The sequence below is a fragment of the Melopsittacus undulatus genome, chromosome 5 (genome assembly GCF_012275295.1).
Source record: "Melopsittacus undulatus isolate bMelUnd1 chromosome 5, bMelUnd1.mat.Z, whole genome shotgun sequence".
Lineage (NCBI taxonomy): Eukaryota > Metazoa > Chordata > Aves > Psittaciformes > Psittaculidae > Melopsittacus > Melopsittacus undulatus.
Window position 1 is genome coordinate 45861350 of NC_047531.1, and position 16457 is coordinate 45877806.

General features: G+C 50.2%; 3 protein-coding genes across 6 annotated transcripts; 1 reads left to right on the top strand and 2 right to left on the bottom strand.

Annotated features, from left to right (window-relative positions):
- The first annotated feature begins 232 nt into the window (after positions 1 to 232).
- On the top strand, positions 233 to 10634 carry JOSD1 (Josephin domain containing 1). 3 transcript variants are annotated; one of them, XM_031050091.2, is made up of 6 exons: positions 233 to 538; positions 743 to 904; positions 1277 to 2077; positions 6172 to 6300; positions 6413 to 6607; positions 8165 to 10634. In XM_031050091.2, exons 3-6 carry the CDS (start codon positions 1893 to 1895, stop codon positions 8262 to 8264), a joined length of 609 nt encoding a protein of 202 aa, XP_030905951.1. In that variant the 5' UTR covers positions 233 to 538; positions 743 to 904; positions 1277 to 1892; the 3' UTR covers positions 8265 to 10634. The 3 variants fall into 3 exon arrangements, with proteins under 3 accessions (XP_030905951.1, XP_005150403.1, XP_030905950.1); XM_005150346.3 differs by having other exon boundaries at positions 233 to 904; XM_031050090.2 differs by lacking the exon at positions 743 to 904.
- A 374-nt stretch (positions 10635 to 11008) lies between these two features.
- Positions 11009 to 12921, bottom strand: TOMM22 (translocase of outer mitochondrial membrane 22). The gene is made up of 4 exons (XM_034063395.1): positions 12767 to 12921; positions 12545 to 12663; positions 12198 to 12315; positions 11009 to 11759 (listed from the first exon to the last, which is right to left on the bottom strand). The coding sequence occupies exons 1-4, from the start codon at positions 12872 to 12874 to the stop codon at positions 11685 to 11687; spliced, it is 420 nt and encodes a 139-aa protein (XP_033919286.1). The 5' UTR covers positions 12875 to 12921; the 3' UTR covers positions 11009 to 11684.
- A 92-nt stretch (positions 12922 to 13013) lies between these two features.
- Positions 13014 to 16170, bottom strand: CBY1 (chibby 1, beta catenin antagonist). 2 transcript variants are annotated; one of them, XM_031050106.2, is made up of 5 exons: positions 16062 to 16170; positions 15548 to 15770; positions 14946 to 15051; positions 14294 to 14409; positions 13014 to 13466 (listed from the first exon to the last, which is right to left on the bottom strand). In XM_031050106.2, the coding sequence occupies exons 2-5, from the start codon at positions 15623 to 15625 to the stop codon at positions 13386 to 13388; spliced, it is 381 nt and encodes a 126-aa protein (XP_030905966.1). In that variant the 5' UTR covers positions 15626 to 15770; positions 16062 to 16170; the 3' UTR covers positions 13014 to 13385. The 2 variants fall into 2 exon arrangements, with proteins under 2 accessions (XP_030905966.1, XP_005150404.1); XM_005150347.3 differs by lacking the exon at positions 16062 to 16170 and having other exon boundaries at positions 15548 to 15968.
- Positions 16171 to 16457: the final 287 nt, after the last annotated feature.

Here is a 16457-nt window from a genome sequence, read left to right on the forward strand (position 1 = left end):
CTCGACGTGTCCTGGCAGTTCTAGCCAATAGGAGAGCTGGCCCTTGTGATAAAGAACACTAAGCACCAATCAGATAAGAAGACTCGAGCAACTGGGTGGGACTAAGAAAAACGAGGAAGGCCCGCCCTGGTGGGTGGGCTTTCTCTGAGGAGAAACCAATGAGAAAGAGGGCATTTTTGACAGACAGTCGTGCCAGCCAATGGAGCGGGAAGGGGGCGCGCCGGGGATCCCCTCAACCAGCGGGCTCTCCGCTGAGGTGACGGATGTCGCCGAGCAGCCGGGGTTTCGGCCGGTGGTGGGGTCGGTAAAGGCCCCCCACAGCCCCAGGCTCCGCGTTTAGGCAGTGAGGGGACAACCGGGAAGAAGGCCCGCCGATGAGGGGCTTTGCGGGCAGGCCAGCGGGGAGGCGGCGTGTCTTGTGCCTCCACCGGGACACCCGCCCGTTCCCCCGCCGCCGGCTCCAGCTCGGCCGGAAGGATTGATGTTTATTCACTAGGCGGTAAAACCGTTCCAGCCACCTCGGCTTCTTTATCGCCGCGTGAGTCTCCGCACTATCATTAACCCCGCGGCCGAGAGGGGAATTGGAGCTCAGGAGGGAAATTAACCCGCCTGAGGTTAAAGCAACCACGGGGCCGGGAACGAGCTGCGCGACGGGGCATTCCCAGTCCCGGGCAGCAAACGCTGCAGCTCTCTGCGGCTCCTGGACGACCGGAGGAGCACACACCGGTTCTCTCTTCCGCAGGGAAACCAGGCCCACCCCGCTCCTCTCCCCTCGGGCCGCCCGTTAACGTCAGGGGGCGGGGGAAGGGGGTCACGGAGGGTGTGTGTAAGAGCGGAGAGAACGGCGGCCCTCACGCATGCGTTAACGGCTGTTGGTGTAGGGCGGCTGGGGGCTGAGGAGCGGGTAAAGTGGTGGAGCCTGGGCTAAGACGGCTGCCCTCGGGTGCCTCCTGAGGGGAAGGGCGGGAGGCTCGGGCCGCCTGAGGGGTGGGAAGGCGGCTGAGGCTGTGGAGGAGGGAGGAAGGGAGCATTAGGCGGGGGCTGTGGGGCTGGGCCTGGGCTGTGGGGAGCGGCTGCCGCCCGCGGGGGTGGTGTGGTGGTTGTTGTGGTGGTTATGGTGATTGCTGTGGTGTGGTGGTGATGGTTGTGGTGGTGTGAGTGCGGGGTGGGAAGGTGCGAGGTAGGCCTCGGGGCTGGTCCCGTCTGCTACCTGCCTCGCTCCCCACGGGCTTTGTGCTGTCTCTTCTCATTGCTAACGGAGACTTCCCTTTGTCAGAGTGACTTGTGAGGAATTGCCTTCCCCGGAGCCTGGACCTGGGTGTTGTTATTTTGTTTTGTGGCCTAGCAAGAAACGGTTTCATTTCCCGAGCTGTTGGCATCTTCTTGCTTGGATTTAGTCGTAGAGGAATGCAGCTGATAAGTCCTTAACCAGCCTGTGCTCCCATAGGCAGCACCAGAAGCTGGCTTCATCTTCACTTTGCCACTTTGGGGTTGGGCCTCTCTTTGTTACCTACTTGGGTACCTTTTTAGTGGCAATGTAGACTAAAGGAGATGGAAGAAAAGGAGCGATGTGATAAATTCCATCTGGTACCTTGAGACTAAGGGGATTAATATCTTTTGACTTCTTTTTCAGTGGGGGGGAGGGAAGTATTACATTTTATGGGGTATGAGTGGAAGGAGGAAAACTATGTTGCTGATCTCGATGTGGTTTTTAAAACCAGCCATCAGAGGCAATTATTAAATAAACTGAAACACAAGAGGAGGGTTTGGGAGCTGGAAGCAGTGCTAGCCTACAAAAGAAAGGGGCAGTGGGCTGCTGTTGTGACTGTGGAGGAAGAAACTTCAGCCTCCTTCGTTTCTCATCACCTGCTCTCCACACACCCTGTGAGAAAATGAGTTGTGTGCCATGGAAAGGTGACAAAACCAAATCGGAATCACCAGAGCCACCTCAGCCACCACCACTGCCCATTTACCATGAGAAGCAGCGTAAGGAGCTGTGTGCCCTCCATGCTCTCAACAACGTCTTCCAGGACAGCAACGCCTTCACTAGGGAAACCCTGCAGGAGATTTTTCAGAGGTAGGATACTCTCTGTACTGGTTTTAGCTTCCCCTTGTCCTCTGTTGCTCAGAGGAATTTTGAGGGCTTATTTGGGGGGGGGGGGGGAATAGAGCAAAGCTGGGACTCAAAGGTATGTTACTGCCTTGAACTGAATGTAGGTTCTTTTTTAAATACCTCCCCCTCTTTTATTAATTTCTTTCTTCCCTCTATTCAGAAATTCTGACTCTTTTTACTTGATTCTTAAACTCTTCTGGCTGCCAAATTTGGGTCCAAGGGCTTTATTGCAGGTGCTGTCATGCGTCTTCTGCTGTCTTCTCCCCTACTCACCTTAATGCATTCTACCCATCTTCTGTATTTTTACCCCTGCCTCATGTAATATGTTATCGTGAGGTTAATATCAGATTTGGGATTCCCTTGGGAGAGTGAAGGCAGCAGGAATGACAAATATGTCGTCATAAAATCTTTTTGATCTGGTACTGCAGCACTTCTGAGTTTTTGGGGAAGTAGGAGCTTTGCCTAATGAGTGACTCCTTATTCAAGTGGTTAAGTGGAGTTCTTCGAATATTCTGGTTGAGACCCTGCATACTCTTGTCAAACTGGATTTAATTTCAGTAGCTAGAGCCATTTTTCTGTGGCATTGCTGAATGTTTCCCAGAAGCTTAAGATAACTAATAAAAGCATTTTTGGAGTTTTACTGGGATAAATTAAGTTGTTCTTGTGGCTTCTACAGTAGCTCATATGCTCAGTATTTATGCTGTTTCAATGTTTTGTGGAATTTCTCTGTGGCTTTGGAAGCTGTGGTGACTTTTCATTCATGAAGTAACTAAATAGGAAAAGGGGGTCTTCTCTTGATATTCTATTCACAGATGTTGTAAACATGTAAGTTACGCCTGAATATCTGTTACTAGCAGTTGACAGCATCTTGTGTTTGTGACAGGTAGGAAATGGTGCTTTGTAGCAGCATTTGCGCAGGTACTCCTAGAGGAGGCAGTGGCAGTCCCCTGTGCTGCTGATGGGCAGGGAGCTATGTGCCTCTTGCTGCTCTCCTGAAAACCAGGTACATGGACTCATCAAATGCATGCCTGTCTTTGGCAATAGAAATGTGGTGATAGGCAACAGCAAATATCAGCTTGAAGTGCTGTTTGTGATAGCCTTATAAATAAACTTCTTGTTGGTGAAGTGGAGCTGGTTCATGGCAGGCTCAAGGCACTCTTTGTCTCATGTAAGCACTCTGTGGTTTTGTTCCAGAGTGGTGATTGTCAGAATCTCAATCACAGATGGATTGCTATCGGCCTGAAGCAAACAAAGGCAGTTGATGTGGTAGAAGGAGCATGATGATCTAATTATTTGGCTTTCACTGGGTTTGGTGAGACAGAACTAGTGTGTGGCATAGGGCCTCTCAGAAAGAGCTGGGGTGTTTTATCTTGTAAGACCTTTTGCTGTAGAAGGGAAAATTTATCTCTGATTCCAACATGGTATTATTCTATCCTAATACTTGGATCAGGATAAACAGATTGATTCAGCCTTATGGTAGTATGGAAATATACATGGCAATTCCTCTCAGAAATGGATGAGCTATAAACTATGCATGAAAACTGCCACTACCTTTGCATCTCTGTTGGGTAACTCTGTTGGGTGTCTAGCTTTGACTTGTCTTTAAGAAGAGTGGATTCAGTTGCCCTTTATACATCCCTGTTCCATATGTCTTTCCTGTGTCTAGTCATATTCAGTGTGTTGCAAAAGGACTGATGAATATTTTTAATAAGCTACAGAAATGTTGTGATTTTTTTTTTAAACCCAGCGTTGACAAGGTAGCAAAATCACAAAATAAGCTTAAGCTTTCTGTAGCTGTTGCTGCATCCCTTCAACAGCAATTAAACCACATTCATTAATCATTAGTTTCCCTTATGCTGCATCCCGTCGTGTAAGGACAGGGTAGCCTGGTGGTTGCCCTCACAAGTGTACCCCAAAACTATGTCCAAGGTCCCCTCTGATTGTCTTATTTCCCTGAAGACAATAAATAGCTTTTTGATGCTTTTCTGGGTTTTGTTGTAGGAAGTAAGACTGCATGTTCCAAATACTGTGGGGAGATACAAACACTTTCACTTCTCTGAAGTCTGTGTATTGAGACCTGATTAGGAAAGACAACTGCAGACAGGAATCTTGGATCCTGTTGTGTTGAGACAACACATAGATGACAGTTTCTGACTTGGAAAGCTCAGGAGGATTATTACCCAGCTTTCTGTCCAACTTTATCTGTTTTCCTTGTCTTATGCTATCTTTGGGGAGACAATTTAATTCCTTGTCTAATCAAAATCCTTCAGCTGATGATTGTGGACCCAATTTAGGTGTATGTGAGTAGAAACATTAAGGCAATTCTTAGTGAATGCTAGCTCACAAGTACCAGTTTTTGAGAGTGTCACCTCTGCTGGTCTCTTCATCTCGTTTCTGTGGCTCTGAAAGTTACAGGAAGGAACAAAGATGAATGTGTTCTTTCTGCTCTCAAATAAGCTTGTCTCTGGAAAGCAGGGCCATGAGAGGGTGCTTGTGCAACCTGGAGGGGTCTGGTGATTGAAAGCTTTTCCTAGCTCGCTGCACTCAGGAGAATTAATAGGTTGAAGCAATGATCTTGAGGAATTGTTGTAGCCAAGTGATCTTGCTTTATGGAGATGCTGGAAGAGCTATGACAACCTGCAGTCATGTCTCTTCTGTGATTGGTAAAATACAGCAGAGCTTTGGAGACTGGAAACCATCATTCTCTGGAAATGTTGTAGCTTTTCCAATCATCATGTTGTTTCTCCATTCTGTAGCTAACTCACTTTCAGGCTGCTCTGCTGTACTCTGCTCCACTGCAAGAAAACACAGCTGATGTGGAAACCTACCTGTCTGTAACCTCTCTAATCTTGGTTGATCTGAAACCCCTTACTCAGTCCACTGCTTGCTGCTTCTTTTCAAATGGCTTATGTTGTCAGGGGAGGAATGCTGAAGGATTTTCACTGGATGAAATACACCTGAAAAACTTGCACTGTGCTAAAGGGTGAGCAAAAACTGCGCAGGAACATCAGGAGTTCTGGGGGACAGAGTTAACATGAGTAGCAGGCAAAATGTGGCTATTAGGACAATGTGAAACATCTGAACCTTGTGCTGGCAGAACTAATGGAGTCCTTACCAATCAAAAGAGCAATTCACCACAACAGAGCTTTGCATAGGTTTTGCATGACCTTGCTGTTCTCTGCTCCCAGTTTCCCCCTGTGCTCTTCCAGCTGTTGAAGCCAATCTCTCACCTATGTAATAATTCACTTTCTTGTCGTTTCCCCAAACCAACAGAAGTCACTAACTGTTGGTTTGTTGTTTGGGGTTCTTTTTGCCATGTGTCTCCATGTTTTGTCATGCATCCATTATATGGATTTGTATAAAGGATGTCATAATTTTGCATGTAATGTGGTGGACTATGATTCTGGATTTCTAGATGCTGTAGTAATGCAAATGATGTCTAGGCAAGCTTATGGATTAAAATTGAAGAGATTTATATGTAAACAGAGCTATCTGCGTAGTTGCCTACAGCAACAGATCTATTTTTTTTATCATATAGCAATGGCAATGCTTCAGAAAGCTCCTAAACCCAAATATCTTCAGAGCTTTGTGTCCAAGTGCTTCTTTTATTTACCAGTGGGGATTTGGAGGAGAACAACCCCTTTTCTGCAGCCAACCCACCCTGCCTTTTGTCATCTCATTCAGTCTTCAAGACTGGTGTTGACTGTTGAACTCCTGAAACTGTAGTAGCCATTGTCCTAAATTACAAACTGGCATTTACTCTGACCATGAATTGAGGTAAAAATGATTGAAGCATCCTTCAGAAGTACCAGCTCAAGGGAGCGGGGGAGGGAAAGAGGTCTCTTTCACATCAAAGGTAGGACCTTTGTAAGTTTAGTACATCAAAATTATTCTTAATACACTGTTTAGCCCTCTCAGCCCCTTTGTTGAATGAGAAGGGTGAATGGAATAGTTTGGTTTTAAACAAACCCCCTGAAAATGGGCTTCAGGTTACACAGCAAGGAGCCCCTTCTGACTGGAATGCAGGTCTGGCGAGCAGCCTCCTGTTGTGTTTGCAGGCTGTCTCCCAACACCATGGTGACGCCCCACAAGAAGAGCATGCTGGGGAACGGAAACTATGATGTGAACGTGATCATGGCAGCACTTCAGACCAAAGGCTACGAGGCAGTTTGGTGGGACAAGCGCAGGTACCGAGATGTCATATAACTCTGGGAAGTGGCTGCTGTTTGTAGAAACAAGGAAGAGACTAAGTTAAAGTACCAGAATACAGTGTTAGCACTGTTTTCTGCACTTTTTCAGGGATGTGAACGTCATTGCCCTGTCTAACGTGATGGGTTTCATCATGAACCTGCCCTCCAGCCTTTGCTGGGGCCCCTTGAAGCTCCCCCTTAAGCGACAGCACTGGATCTGTGTCCGTGAGGTGGGAGGCACCTACTACAACCTTGACTCCAAACTCAAGGTGCCCGAGTGGATTGGAGGTGAAAGCGAGCTCAGGTAAGAGTTTTTGTATCCTGTTCCTCAAAACCTCCCCTGTTGGAGGTGGACAGTCTGCCTTTAAACAGTTGGCAACTGAAACATTTATAGTTGACGTTCCATAGCAAAGATTTGAGAGCAGTAAGGTTCCTGTGCCTCTGCTCGGATTGATACTCCATTTGCATGATATTTCTGTTTACTGTGAGGGTGGTGAGGCACTGGAACAGGCTGCACAAAAAAGTGGTAAATGCTCCATCCCTGGCAGTGTTCAAGGCCAGGCTGGACAGAGTCTTGGGCAACACGGTACAGTGTGAGGTGTCCCTGCCTGTGGCAGGAGGTTGGAACTAGGTGACCTTAAGGTCCTTTACAACCCTAACCATTCTGTGAAGCTAGGAAAATGCTCTGGGCAAGGGCGATCTCTGTGCGCTGGGGAGAGCCCGACTTTGTGTCTTGCATGACTGGCTCCATCACCTGTAATGAAAGTAGAAGCCAAGTCTGGTATTAGTGGGTGACACTTGTGATGAGATGTACTGTGCTTGGCTCTCTCCTCAAACATGAGAGTATCAGCATCCCTTTGCCTCCTTAGTAGCAATCTGTGCATATGTTTCCAATAAAAGGCTTTCTAGACTCGAAGTGCAGCTTTGTCCCCACTAACAAGGGAAAACTGCTGTTAGGTGTCATTTCCCTACATAAGCCTATGCTGCACTTCTGGGTTGACTCCCCTCTCCCATCCTAACACAAGATGGTTGGTGTGAATGGTTAGACTGTAAGGTCTCACCTGCTCTTAGTTGCTGTTTAACTTCCTTCCTATTCTAAAGCCTACTAGCAGCTTTGCTGTCTTGACGAGACTTGTTCTGAGGTAGGGATTGCACATGAGCAGTATTTGCAGAGCCCACCCTGCCAGTAAAGTCTTGGTAAAGTGAAGCTTGGTCTTTTGTGAACTTTTGGGGTAAGTAACACAATTCTGGAACTACAGGATAGAGCTGCTGGTGGATTTTATCCTGGGTGTGCTCTTCTGCAGCAATAAATAAGGGCTTTCTCTTTAGAGAATGTTAGAAACATGGGTTAAAAGATACCAGAGAGAACCTTGATTTGACTTTCGTAGTTACTGCAGGTAATCCAAGCTTTTGGGCAAAAAGGGGCAGCAGATCCATGTGAAATGAGCAGGTGGTGCGCTGCTGCTATGACGACATTGAAGTGATTGTTGTTTTGTTGGGGTTTTTCTGTTCCTCACCAGTATTCTGGATTTGTTGGAATTATTTGTTGGAATTCTTAATCTTGGAGACTGAAGAAACTGAATTTCTTTTTTTTTGCCACCTTAGAAAATTGGGAAGTGACATTTATATAGACTTAACCTCTGCTGAAGTTAAGATCTCTCTGATTCTGTGATAATTTTCTGGATAGAACCTAGTGGGGCAAGTTTAATATTTGTTTTATCTTTAATAAGAAAATAACTAAACTGTGTGGGGTTTACCTCCCATTTCTTGTCATATTTGCACAGTTAGGTGCAGCAAGTTGTTATAGAAGGTGATGAATTCTACATTCAATAGTCCTTGTTTCTGTTTCTCTTGATGACAGGAAATTTTTGAAACACCAGCTGAGAGGCAAGAACTGTGAACTCCTGCTGGTGGTGCCGGAGGAGGTGGAAGCACATCAGACCTGGAGAGCTGATGTGTGACCAGGACTGACTCTGTCTTCCCACTACAGCTCTTCCCTTTGCTGAACTCCTGATATCCTCAAAACCTGGATCATGGGTGCCCCAACTCCTCTCATCTGGAATTTCCTTTGTTAAGATCTTCTCTTTCTTCCTTGGTGCAATAGGGCAATGGCGCTGGACACTGGAGGTGCTGGGTGAGGGAGAACTGAGGGCAGAGTGGAGGAAACTGGAAGTCAGTCTCTTCAGTCACAAAGGCGGGTGAGCTGCTATAGCAGGCACTGCGCTCACTCCTGAAAACTGGGCTTCAGGGCTCTGGGAGCCTTTGGACATCCTTTCCCCACACAGTTTGAGGCCACTTGTGGTGGGGCTTGCTGGGGAGGAGCAAGGACTGAGCAAACCAGCACCTCTTCACAAGCTTCTCCCTCCAAAACAAGTTGTCATGGAGGCCGTTGCAATTCCTACAGGTCTCTCAGGACACGCTCAAACACTAGGAATGGTACGGTGCTCGGCACCACCCTCTGCTTCCGAGGGGTCGTTTGTGCCAGGAATTAGGAAACAATAATAAGAGCAGCATCATCTTTCAATAAACTTTGGGGAACTTGAGGATCCTTCCCCAGTGTCTCAAGGGACTGACATTTGTGGCGAGAAGCTGTTCCACAGCATGTGGCTGCTGGCAAAGGTGACGTGGAAATAGCAAGTGCAGGATCATTGAGGAGCATCATGTTTCTTGGCTGCAGAGAGGCTGTAGTCTGCTTGGGTTTTCTTTGTGCTGTGGTTGAGTGGTTTGGGGTTTGTTTTTACTTTTTTTAACATCCGTTTTGGTTTTCTGCGTGGTCACCCAGTAGTTTAGGGGCTGCTCGGAGAGAGGAAGAAAACTGAAAGGGTTTTGAGAGGAACTGTGATTCCCTTTTATTTTCCTCTTTTCAGAAGTCTAACCTGCAGTCATGGAGACGTTCTGAGAATGTCCTAGAAAGAGGTAAAGTTAAAGAAAAAGCTCAGCCAAGGAGGGGACCCTTCACAGCAGTCAGGTTGTGTCCCTATTATAGTTACTAGCCAAGAATGTGGGGGATGCAGAGGGCCCACCAGAACCTGTGGACAGTTGAGAGACCCTGACCCTATGTTGAATCAACTTCTTCAGTGTTGGCTAACAAGCATTCTGTTCATGGACAAATAGCTTTTTCCTTTCCTCCTTTCCACGGGGAAGAGTGACCAGGCATGGAAACAGCAAGAGGGCTTGGAAACCCCACAGGCTGTTTCCCAGTGTTCTGGGTGAGCTGCAGCTCAGTCATGCCTTCCACATCAGGAGGAAACACCAAATTTGGAACAGACTCTTGCATTCAGTGCTTCCTGGTTCAGCTGTTGTTCACTTCCCTCCTTGACACGTGGGATAACAGCAAATGCTGGGGGACAACACAGCTCCAAGGAAACCATTCCATCCTGCAGGAAAGTCTGATTTATCCTGTTGGAGTTTGCGGGAGGGGTTGTAACTACCTTGTCTAAGTTCTTTTTCTCTCAAGAGCTCTGCAAACACACGAGCAGGTGCTCAAAGCTGAGAGACCACCAAAACCTGCACCTTCCTAATGGAGATCAGAGGCCACATAAGTGAGGGGATGCCACTGTTCGGGACATCTGGAAGCAGTGTTTTGCAGTCAAGGCCTCCCACAGCTGAGAGCAAAACAGCTCTTGCGCGTTTTAAAGACCCAATGTTTGTATGAGAAGTCCTATTTCGTAACACATTCCAATGACCAATACCAGCTGGCAGAGGTTTTTAAACACTTTCCTACTGGCAGGATGTGCAGCCTGCGGCATTCTGCTCATGACTTGAAGCCATTTCTTCAAGAGGGGGGAAAACATAAACTAAATAAATCTAGACAGCAATGTTTTCTACGCTGAATAGTCGCACTTTGGAGAAACCCTATTTGCATGGAAGCTGCGAGCCAAGGGCTCAGTGCACAATATGCAAAGATGTTTTCAACTATTTTGGGGCTAATTTCCTTTCCTTGTTTAGTCCCCTCCTTTCCCATGAAGGGGAACTGGTTAGATCCAGCTGCTCAGGTAAAGGGAAAGTGGGATCACACCCCACAGGAGGGGAGGGAGCTCTGCAGGCCCGAGGGGGATGGGTGAGGCAGCCCAGTGCTCACCTGGGATTGGAGAAGCCCCAGGTTATTTTCTTGCTTGTTTGGTTTCATTAGAGCCTCTTTGTCTTGGGTTTGTTTACAGAGATGTATTTTGTTTAACCAAATATTAAAAATGGGGAAAAAAAATCCATATAAATGTCCTATCACTTCTGTATGTTCAACTGAATTGTTCTGTAAAGGATGTAAAGGCAAAATAAATTTTTTTTGTTCTTTGGTTATAAAACTGCTACCTTTCTACACAAACCTGAGAGTAGAATTATAGCATGGCTTGAGTTGGAAAGAACCTTAAGATCATCCAGTTCCAATCCCCTGCCAGGGGCAGGGACACCTCACACTAGACCATGTCACCCAAGGCTCTGTCCAAGCTGGCCTTGAACACTGCCAGGGATGGAGCATTTACCACTTTGTGCAGCCTGTTCCAGTGCCTCACCACCCTCACAGTAAAGAACTTCTTCCTTATATCTAACCTGAACTTCCCCTGTTTAAACCCATTCCCTCTTGTCCTATTGCTCCCCTCTGAGAACTCCCTTAAATGGCGCAAAGCTTGTTGCTCTGTTATCTTCAGGTGCCAATGCAGCGTCCATCCCTTCCTGCAGCTCCATAGGAACTGAATCTCTCTAAAGGTCATTTATTAAAACCACACTGCTCAGGTTGGATTTATTTAATATTCAATACAAAAAAATACGCAGCTGATTGCTGAAGTTCTACTTGATGAGGCAGAGGATCAGCATGATCGTCTTGAATCTGCTGCTCCCTCAGTTCTCACATACATATATGAAGCTGTCGTGACAGTATTTCTGCAGATGCATCTTCCTGGAGAGAGTTTTCCATGGGGTGCATCCACCTGCACCCCACATTCCTTTGTTTTGCCTGCTGGGGAAGTTGTTTCTCTTCCTCCTCCTCTCACCAGTGTCCTTCCACTCCATGTCAGCCAGCAAAAGATTCAGGACTCATTCTGCTTGACTTCCAAAGCCCAACCTGAGCCCTGGGGTGGTTTTATGGGAGTATGAGGGGCCTGGAAGAGGAACTAAATTCCCCCAGTTCAAGTCTGTGACTGGTTATGGTGCACTGATTGAATAAAAGGAAAAACGACTTCTATACAGGGGAAGGATGCAGCCAGGAGCTGTCAGCAGGTCCAGAGGGGGACAGGCTTCCCCCCCTCTTTATGAACAGGTCAATGTCCCAGAGGAGAACCAAAAATAAAAACAAACGGGAAAAACAAAAAAATGCCCTGACCCAACAACTCAACAGTTCAATAGATCATAATCTCAAGGTGATACAAATCCAACGCAGCTTCCACAGATTATATCTTCCCAGACAATGGTGGCAGGGCCCCCGGCATCCCTCCTGAGAGCCCCGTGTTGGGTCCCAGGAGGATCTGGAAGGAAAAGGGTCAGTTGAGGGGCTGCAGGACACAGGACAGGGGCTTTGTGCTGCCCTCCCTCCCACAGCCTCCCAGACAGACACTGAGACTGTGGCACCAGTTCCTCCCCTGCCGTGAGAGCCCAGCGCAAAGCTCAGCCACAACAAATGTGACTGAGGTGGATTTGGACATCACTGCCCATTTGCAGCCCTCACTGCCTATTTTGGCCTGGTGAAAGCTAGGTTGTGTTTGCTGGAGTTTGCCATCAACTTGTTACTGGGAATTGGACGGATCATCCCATTGGGAGCATCCAACCAGGGCACCCAGTGGGATGAACACTGTATCACAAACCGCTTCCTAAGCTCCTTCAACAGGAGGTACCCAGGAGGAGGTGCAATGCCCTGAGCCAAACCTGCAGGGCCAGGGGAGAGAGCTGGGGTGCTCCTGCCTCACCTGTCGCTGCTGCAGCTGCTGCTGCTGCTCCATCTGCAGCTTTTCAGTTTCAAACACGACAGGAAGAACCAGAATCATGAAGGAGGTGGTCCCAATCCACAGAGCTGCCCTGGAGAATCTGCGGACGAGAAAGCACATTAGGAATAAGAACAGGCTGTTTCCCTGCTTCCCACAGGTCCCAGGCTTCCCCCTTGTGCCCCCTTTCCGCCTCCTGTGCCTCACACAAAAGCCACCCGGTAGTTCTACCCCGAAGTGTCCCCTTTCCCCCACCCGGCTTTGCCCAACGCCGCCGAAAAACAACAGCCGCGGCCCCGCCGCTTCCCGCACCGCAGGACCCGCTCTCTCACCTGTACATCTTCTGTGCTACCGACAGCGACAGGTCGAATGTGGCTCCTGCCGCCGAGCGGACGCACTCAGGGAACATCTCCGTGAGCCCCCACAGCCGCTCCGCCAGCGTCTCGTCCAGCTGCGGGCGGCAACAACCGCGTCAGGCCCGACCCGGCCCTGTGCGACCGACGGGGTCACAGCTGCCCCGGCCCGCCCCGCCGCGCCTCCCGCTGCCCCGCTACCTCCTCGTCGTCGTCGTCCTCCTCCAGCTCGTCCTCCAGCTCCTCGGCCCTGCCCGAGCCGCCCTTGGGCAGCAGCTCCTCCGGAGACAGGGACGCCGCGGCCGCCATCACCACCAGGCACGGACGGAGTGGGCGGCGAGACAGCGGAAGCGGAAGGGAGGCCCTCCCGCCGCCCTGCCTTCGGGGGAGGCAGCGGCACCTGGCGGCCGGGAGGAGCCCACCCCGGTTCCCCCCCCTCCCCGGTTCTCCCCATCTCGCAGCCCATAGCAAACACCCGCAGAGTTTGGGTTTAAATGTGTTTATGTCAGACTCCCAGAGGGGGCAGGTTTTGGGGAGGTCAGGGGGTGTCCTGTGTTTTTTAAAGTGCCCAGGGATGGTTCTTCTTGAGGAAACGTAGTGAGGTAAAGTGCTCCAAGAAAATCCGTATTAGTTGCCAGCATCATGGTGTGATTTGTTCGGGTGTCACCCAGCCGTTACATGGCACCTACGGCACAGAGGCACCTCGTTACTTGCAGTCCCATGGAATGAAGCACCTACATGCAGTACCAAGGTGCTGAGGAGGCACTGAGGGTCAGAGCTGGCCTGTTTGCTCCCCTGTCCTATGGCTATCTCCTCTTCTTCACTTCCTCCTCCGGCTGTGGCTCTTTAGTTCCTCCAGCTCCTTCTCCATCAGGTGGGACTCGGCTGTGGTCTCAGAGAGCTGTAATGACAAGGGTGAGCTACTCCTCTGCCCCCCACCCTGCACTACAGCCAGAAGCTTTTCCCCATTCCATGGCACAACCTTCCCCTGAGACATCACCAAGACGTAAAAACTGCGAGGCAGCACCCAAGTGAGGGAGTTTACTCCCATTTGGGCAAGAGGGAAGCAAAAGGAAATTTCACACTTCACTGCCATTGCTGGGGAAAGCTGTAGAGCAGCTTAGGCTTCTTCTCAGCACCCCAGCCACAGAAGCTGCTTGCCAGTTTTAAAACACAGGAAGAGTGCAAGAGAGGAATGGGATGAGGAGGTATATGCTCAGAGTGGCATAAAGGGTAAATCATTTAGTGGTCTAAGCACAGGCATTCCATTTCACTGAAAGTGTCTCCAGATTTTGAGCATCATTGCTGGGTAAGGCCGTATTTCAGTTTATTTAGGGCCCCATGGTTTGCACACAGAAATGATGTCATGCCACTTGTCACAGCAGCTGCAAGCTTTAACCTTAACCACCAGAGAAGGTGGCTATTGCTTTGTTTCACTGTTAGGGCACAGGCAAGAGTAACAAGAAAAATGCCATAACACCGTGCAGGAAGGGACAACAGAGCCATGGTACTTGTAGGGGCTCCTCTAATATCAGCCATGGTGTTCACCAAAGCCAAACTCTACTGCAGAGGAACTCCCACCTCCTCACAGCAGAGGCCAGACTTTGTTCCTGACTTCACCATCAAAGCTGTCTTGTGTAGCAGGGAAGAGCTGAAAGAGCAGGGCACAGACCCCAGCGCCCTTTGCTTGGGCACCTGTGCTGCAGCGGCAGCCGGGTGCAGACTCACCATGTCCAGCAGAATGTCCACTTTCAGCCGAAGGAGGTTGTTTTCTTCCTCCAGCTGCTGATTTCGCTTGCGCAAGCGCTGCATTTCTCTGCGATCCCCCGTGAAGCTTCCTGATTCTGGAAGGAAGGAAGGAGGTTAAAATGCAGATTACAATCAAAAGAATCCCAGACTGGTTTGGGTTGGAAGGAACCTTAACGCTCACCCAGTTCCACCCCCCTGCCACGGGCAGGGACACCTTTCACCAGACCAGGTTGCTCCAAGCCCCGTCCAACCTGGCCTTGAACACTGCCAGGGATGGGGCAGCAACAGCTTCTCTGGGCAACCTGTGCCAGGGCCTCAGCATCCTCACAGGGAAGAGTTTCTTCCTTATATCTATTCTAAATCTACCCTCTTTCAGTTTAAAGCTGCTTCCCCTTGTCCTGTCACTACAGGCACTTGTAAAAAGTCCCTCTCCAGATTTCCTGTAGGCCCCTTCAGGTGCTGGAAGGCCACTATGAGGTCTCTCTGGAGCCTTCTGTTCTCCAGGCTGAACAAGCCCAACTCTCTCAGCCTGTCTCCACAGGAGACGTGCTCCAGCCCTCTGAGCATCAACATGCAGACTGTCAGCCAGCCATGGCTACTCCAGATCAGAACCAGAAGAGCCGCACTCTACCTGCCACCCATTGGCCATTCTCAAACTTTAGGCTCTGGCCAGCGAGGTTCATGGTGGGCATGCCGTACTCCAGCCCCAGCTCGATCTCACGGGTCGATCTGTCCAGCTGCAGGGAGAAGATCACACTCAGCATTTTACAGAATTCCAAACCCACCCCCGGCTCCGCTCCCCCGTTTCTCAGTGGCCAGCATTCCAACAGAACCTGATGGTGCTGAAGCATGAAATCCTACTTTGTTCACATTCTGCCGCCGCACAGGACCAAGCCAGTCCTCTCACTGCACATCTGCATGTTCTCCCACTCAAACACACACACCTCCCTGCGCTTAGAGACCATTGGTGAGAAGTTTTAGGTGAAACAGTTCTGCGCTAGGATGATGATGATCCTTCCCTTCTCTATTCATAGAACCACAGAATTGTTTGGGTTGGAAGGGACCTTAAAACTCATCCAGTTCCAACCCCCTGCCATGACAGGCACACTGCTCCATTTCTGCCTTCGCATACTGTCACCAGTGACCAGAAGTGGTGCCAGGAAAGAGGCATAGCCGGGAGCTCATGTGTGTGTTATGGTGGTGTATCGGTTATGGTGGCAGGGGGGGACTCACCAGATTCAGGTTGGAGAGAGAGGCACATTTCCTTGGGGGGGACTTCTTTGGGCTGAAGGTGTTCCCGAAGAGAGGCATCCCAGCGTGGCTCCCTGCGCAGGATGGACGTCAACAGCGCTCTGAGGACGGAGGCTGTAAGCGTCGATGTGACGAGACGGCGGTGTTGGGGTTTCCTCCGGTGGCCCCTTTCCCAGCACTTCCAACAACGTTGCCTGGTGCCCACCTACAATCAGACCCCGCACCCGTGGTCCTCACGCTGTGTGCCAGCCCTCCAAGGGGGTTAAATGGAGAAGGGGGGGGACCGCAGAGTGTTGGGTACGGTCCCGCTGTTCCCCCTCCCGGGCATCTCACTGTTGAAACCAGCGGGGTGGGCGAGCGCAGATGAGGAACATCCCAACACCCCCCCGCCCCGCAGTGGTAGGGTCAGCCCCGCGGTGCAAGGGCGGCCGGGCCGGGCTGTTCCATCAACCTTCGCCCGGGGGGGAGGGGGGGGAGAAGAGGGAAAGCACCTCACCGCCGCGTGCTCCCGGCGCCCCGCGTCCGTGCCGCCGCGCTCAGCCGCCGTTGCTGCCGCGTGCCTCGGGAGCGGTTTGCGGCCGTTCCGTTGCCATGGCGACAGCAGGGCGCCCCGCCGCTCCTCCCCACCGTGCGGAGCCCGCGGGAGAAGGAAAATGGCGGCCGCGGGGGGCTCGGCTCCCGGGGTTTCGAGACCCGCCTCGCCCCCGCCGGGTTGCTGCTGTGGGGATGGGGCCCTCAGTGCCACGGGTTAGTGGTGGACGTGGCAGCGCTGGGGTAACGGTTGGAGTTGATGATTTACAGGGCTTTTCCAGCCTGGTTGGTTCTGTGATTCTGTATGACCAACATTGTTTATATTGCAGAGGCAAAATACCACTTCTTGTCTAAATTTTGA

What these genes read in the sequence shown, in the direction of transcription:
- JOSD1 (XM_005150346.3), top strand. Translation starts at nt 1,893, where the DNA reads ATGAGTTGTGTGCCATGGAAAGGTGACAAAACCAAATCGGAATCACCA. An exon ending in GTTTGGTGGGACAAGCGCAG is followed by an intron (nt 6,301 to 6,412) that starts GTACCGAGATGT and finishes GCACTTTTTCAG; the next exon opens with GGATGTGAACGTCATTGCCC. An exon ending in GGAGGTGAAAGCGAGCTCAG is followed by an intron (nt 6,608 to 8,164) that starts GTAAGAGTTTTT and finishes TCTTGATGACAG; the next exon opens with GAAATTTTTGAAACACCAGC.
- TOMM22 (XM_034063395.1), bottom strand. Translation starts at nt 12,874, where the DNA reads ATGGCGGCCGCGGCGTCCCTGTCTCCGGAGGAGCTGCTGCCCAAGGGC. An exon ending in AGGACGACGACGACGAGGAG is followed by an intron (nt 12,664 to 12,766) that starts GTAGCGGGGCAG and finishes TGCCGCCCGCAG; the next exon opens with CTGGACGAGACGCTGGCGGA. An exon ending in GTAGCACAGAAGATGTACAG is followed by an intron (nt 12,316 to 12,544) that starts GTGAGAGAGCGG and finishes TCTCGTCCGCAG; the next exon opens with ATTCTCCAGGGCAGCTCTGT.
- CBY1 (XM_031050106.2), bottom strand. Translation starts at nt 15,625, where the DNA reads ATGCCTCTCTTCGGGAACACCTTCAGCCCAAAGAAGTCCCCCCCAAGG. An exon ending in CTCTCTCCAACCTGAATCTG is followed by an intron (nt 15,052 to 15,547) that starts GTGAGTCCCCCC and finishes TTCTCCCTGCAG; the next exon opens with CTGGACAGATCGACCCGTGA. An exon ending in GAATGGCCAATGGGTGGCAG is followed by an intron (nt 14,410 to 14,945) that starts GTAGAGTGCGGC and finishes CCTTCCTTCCAG; the next exon opens with AATCAGGAAGCTTCACGGGG.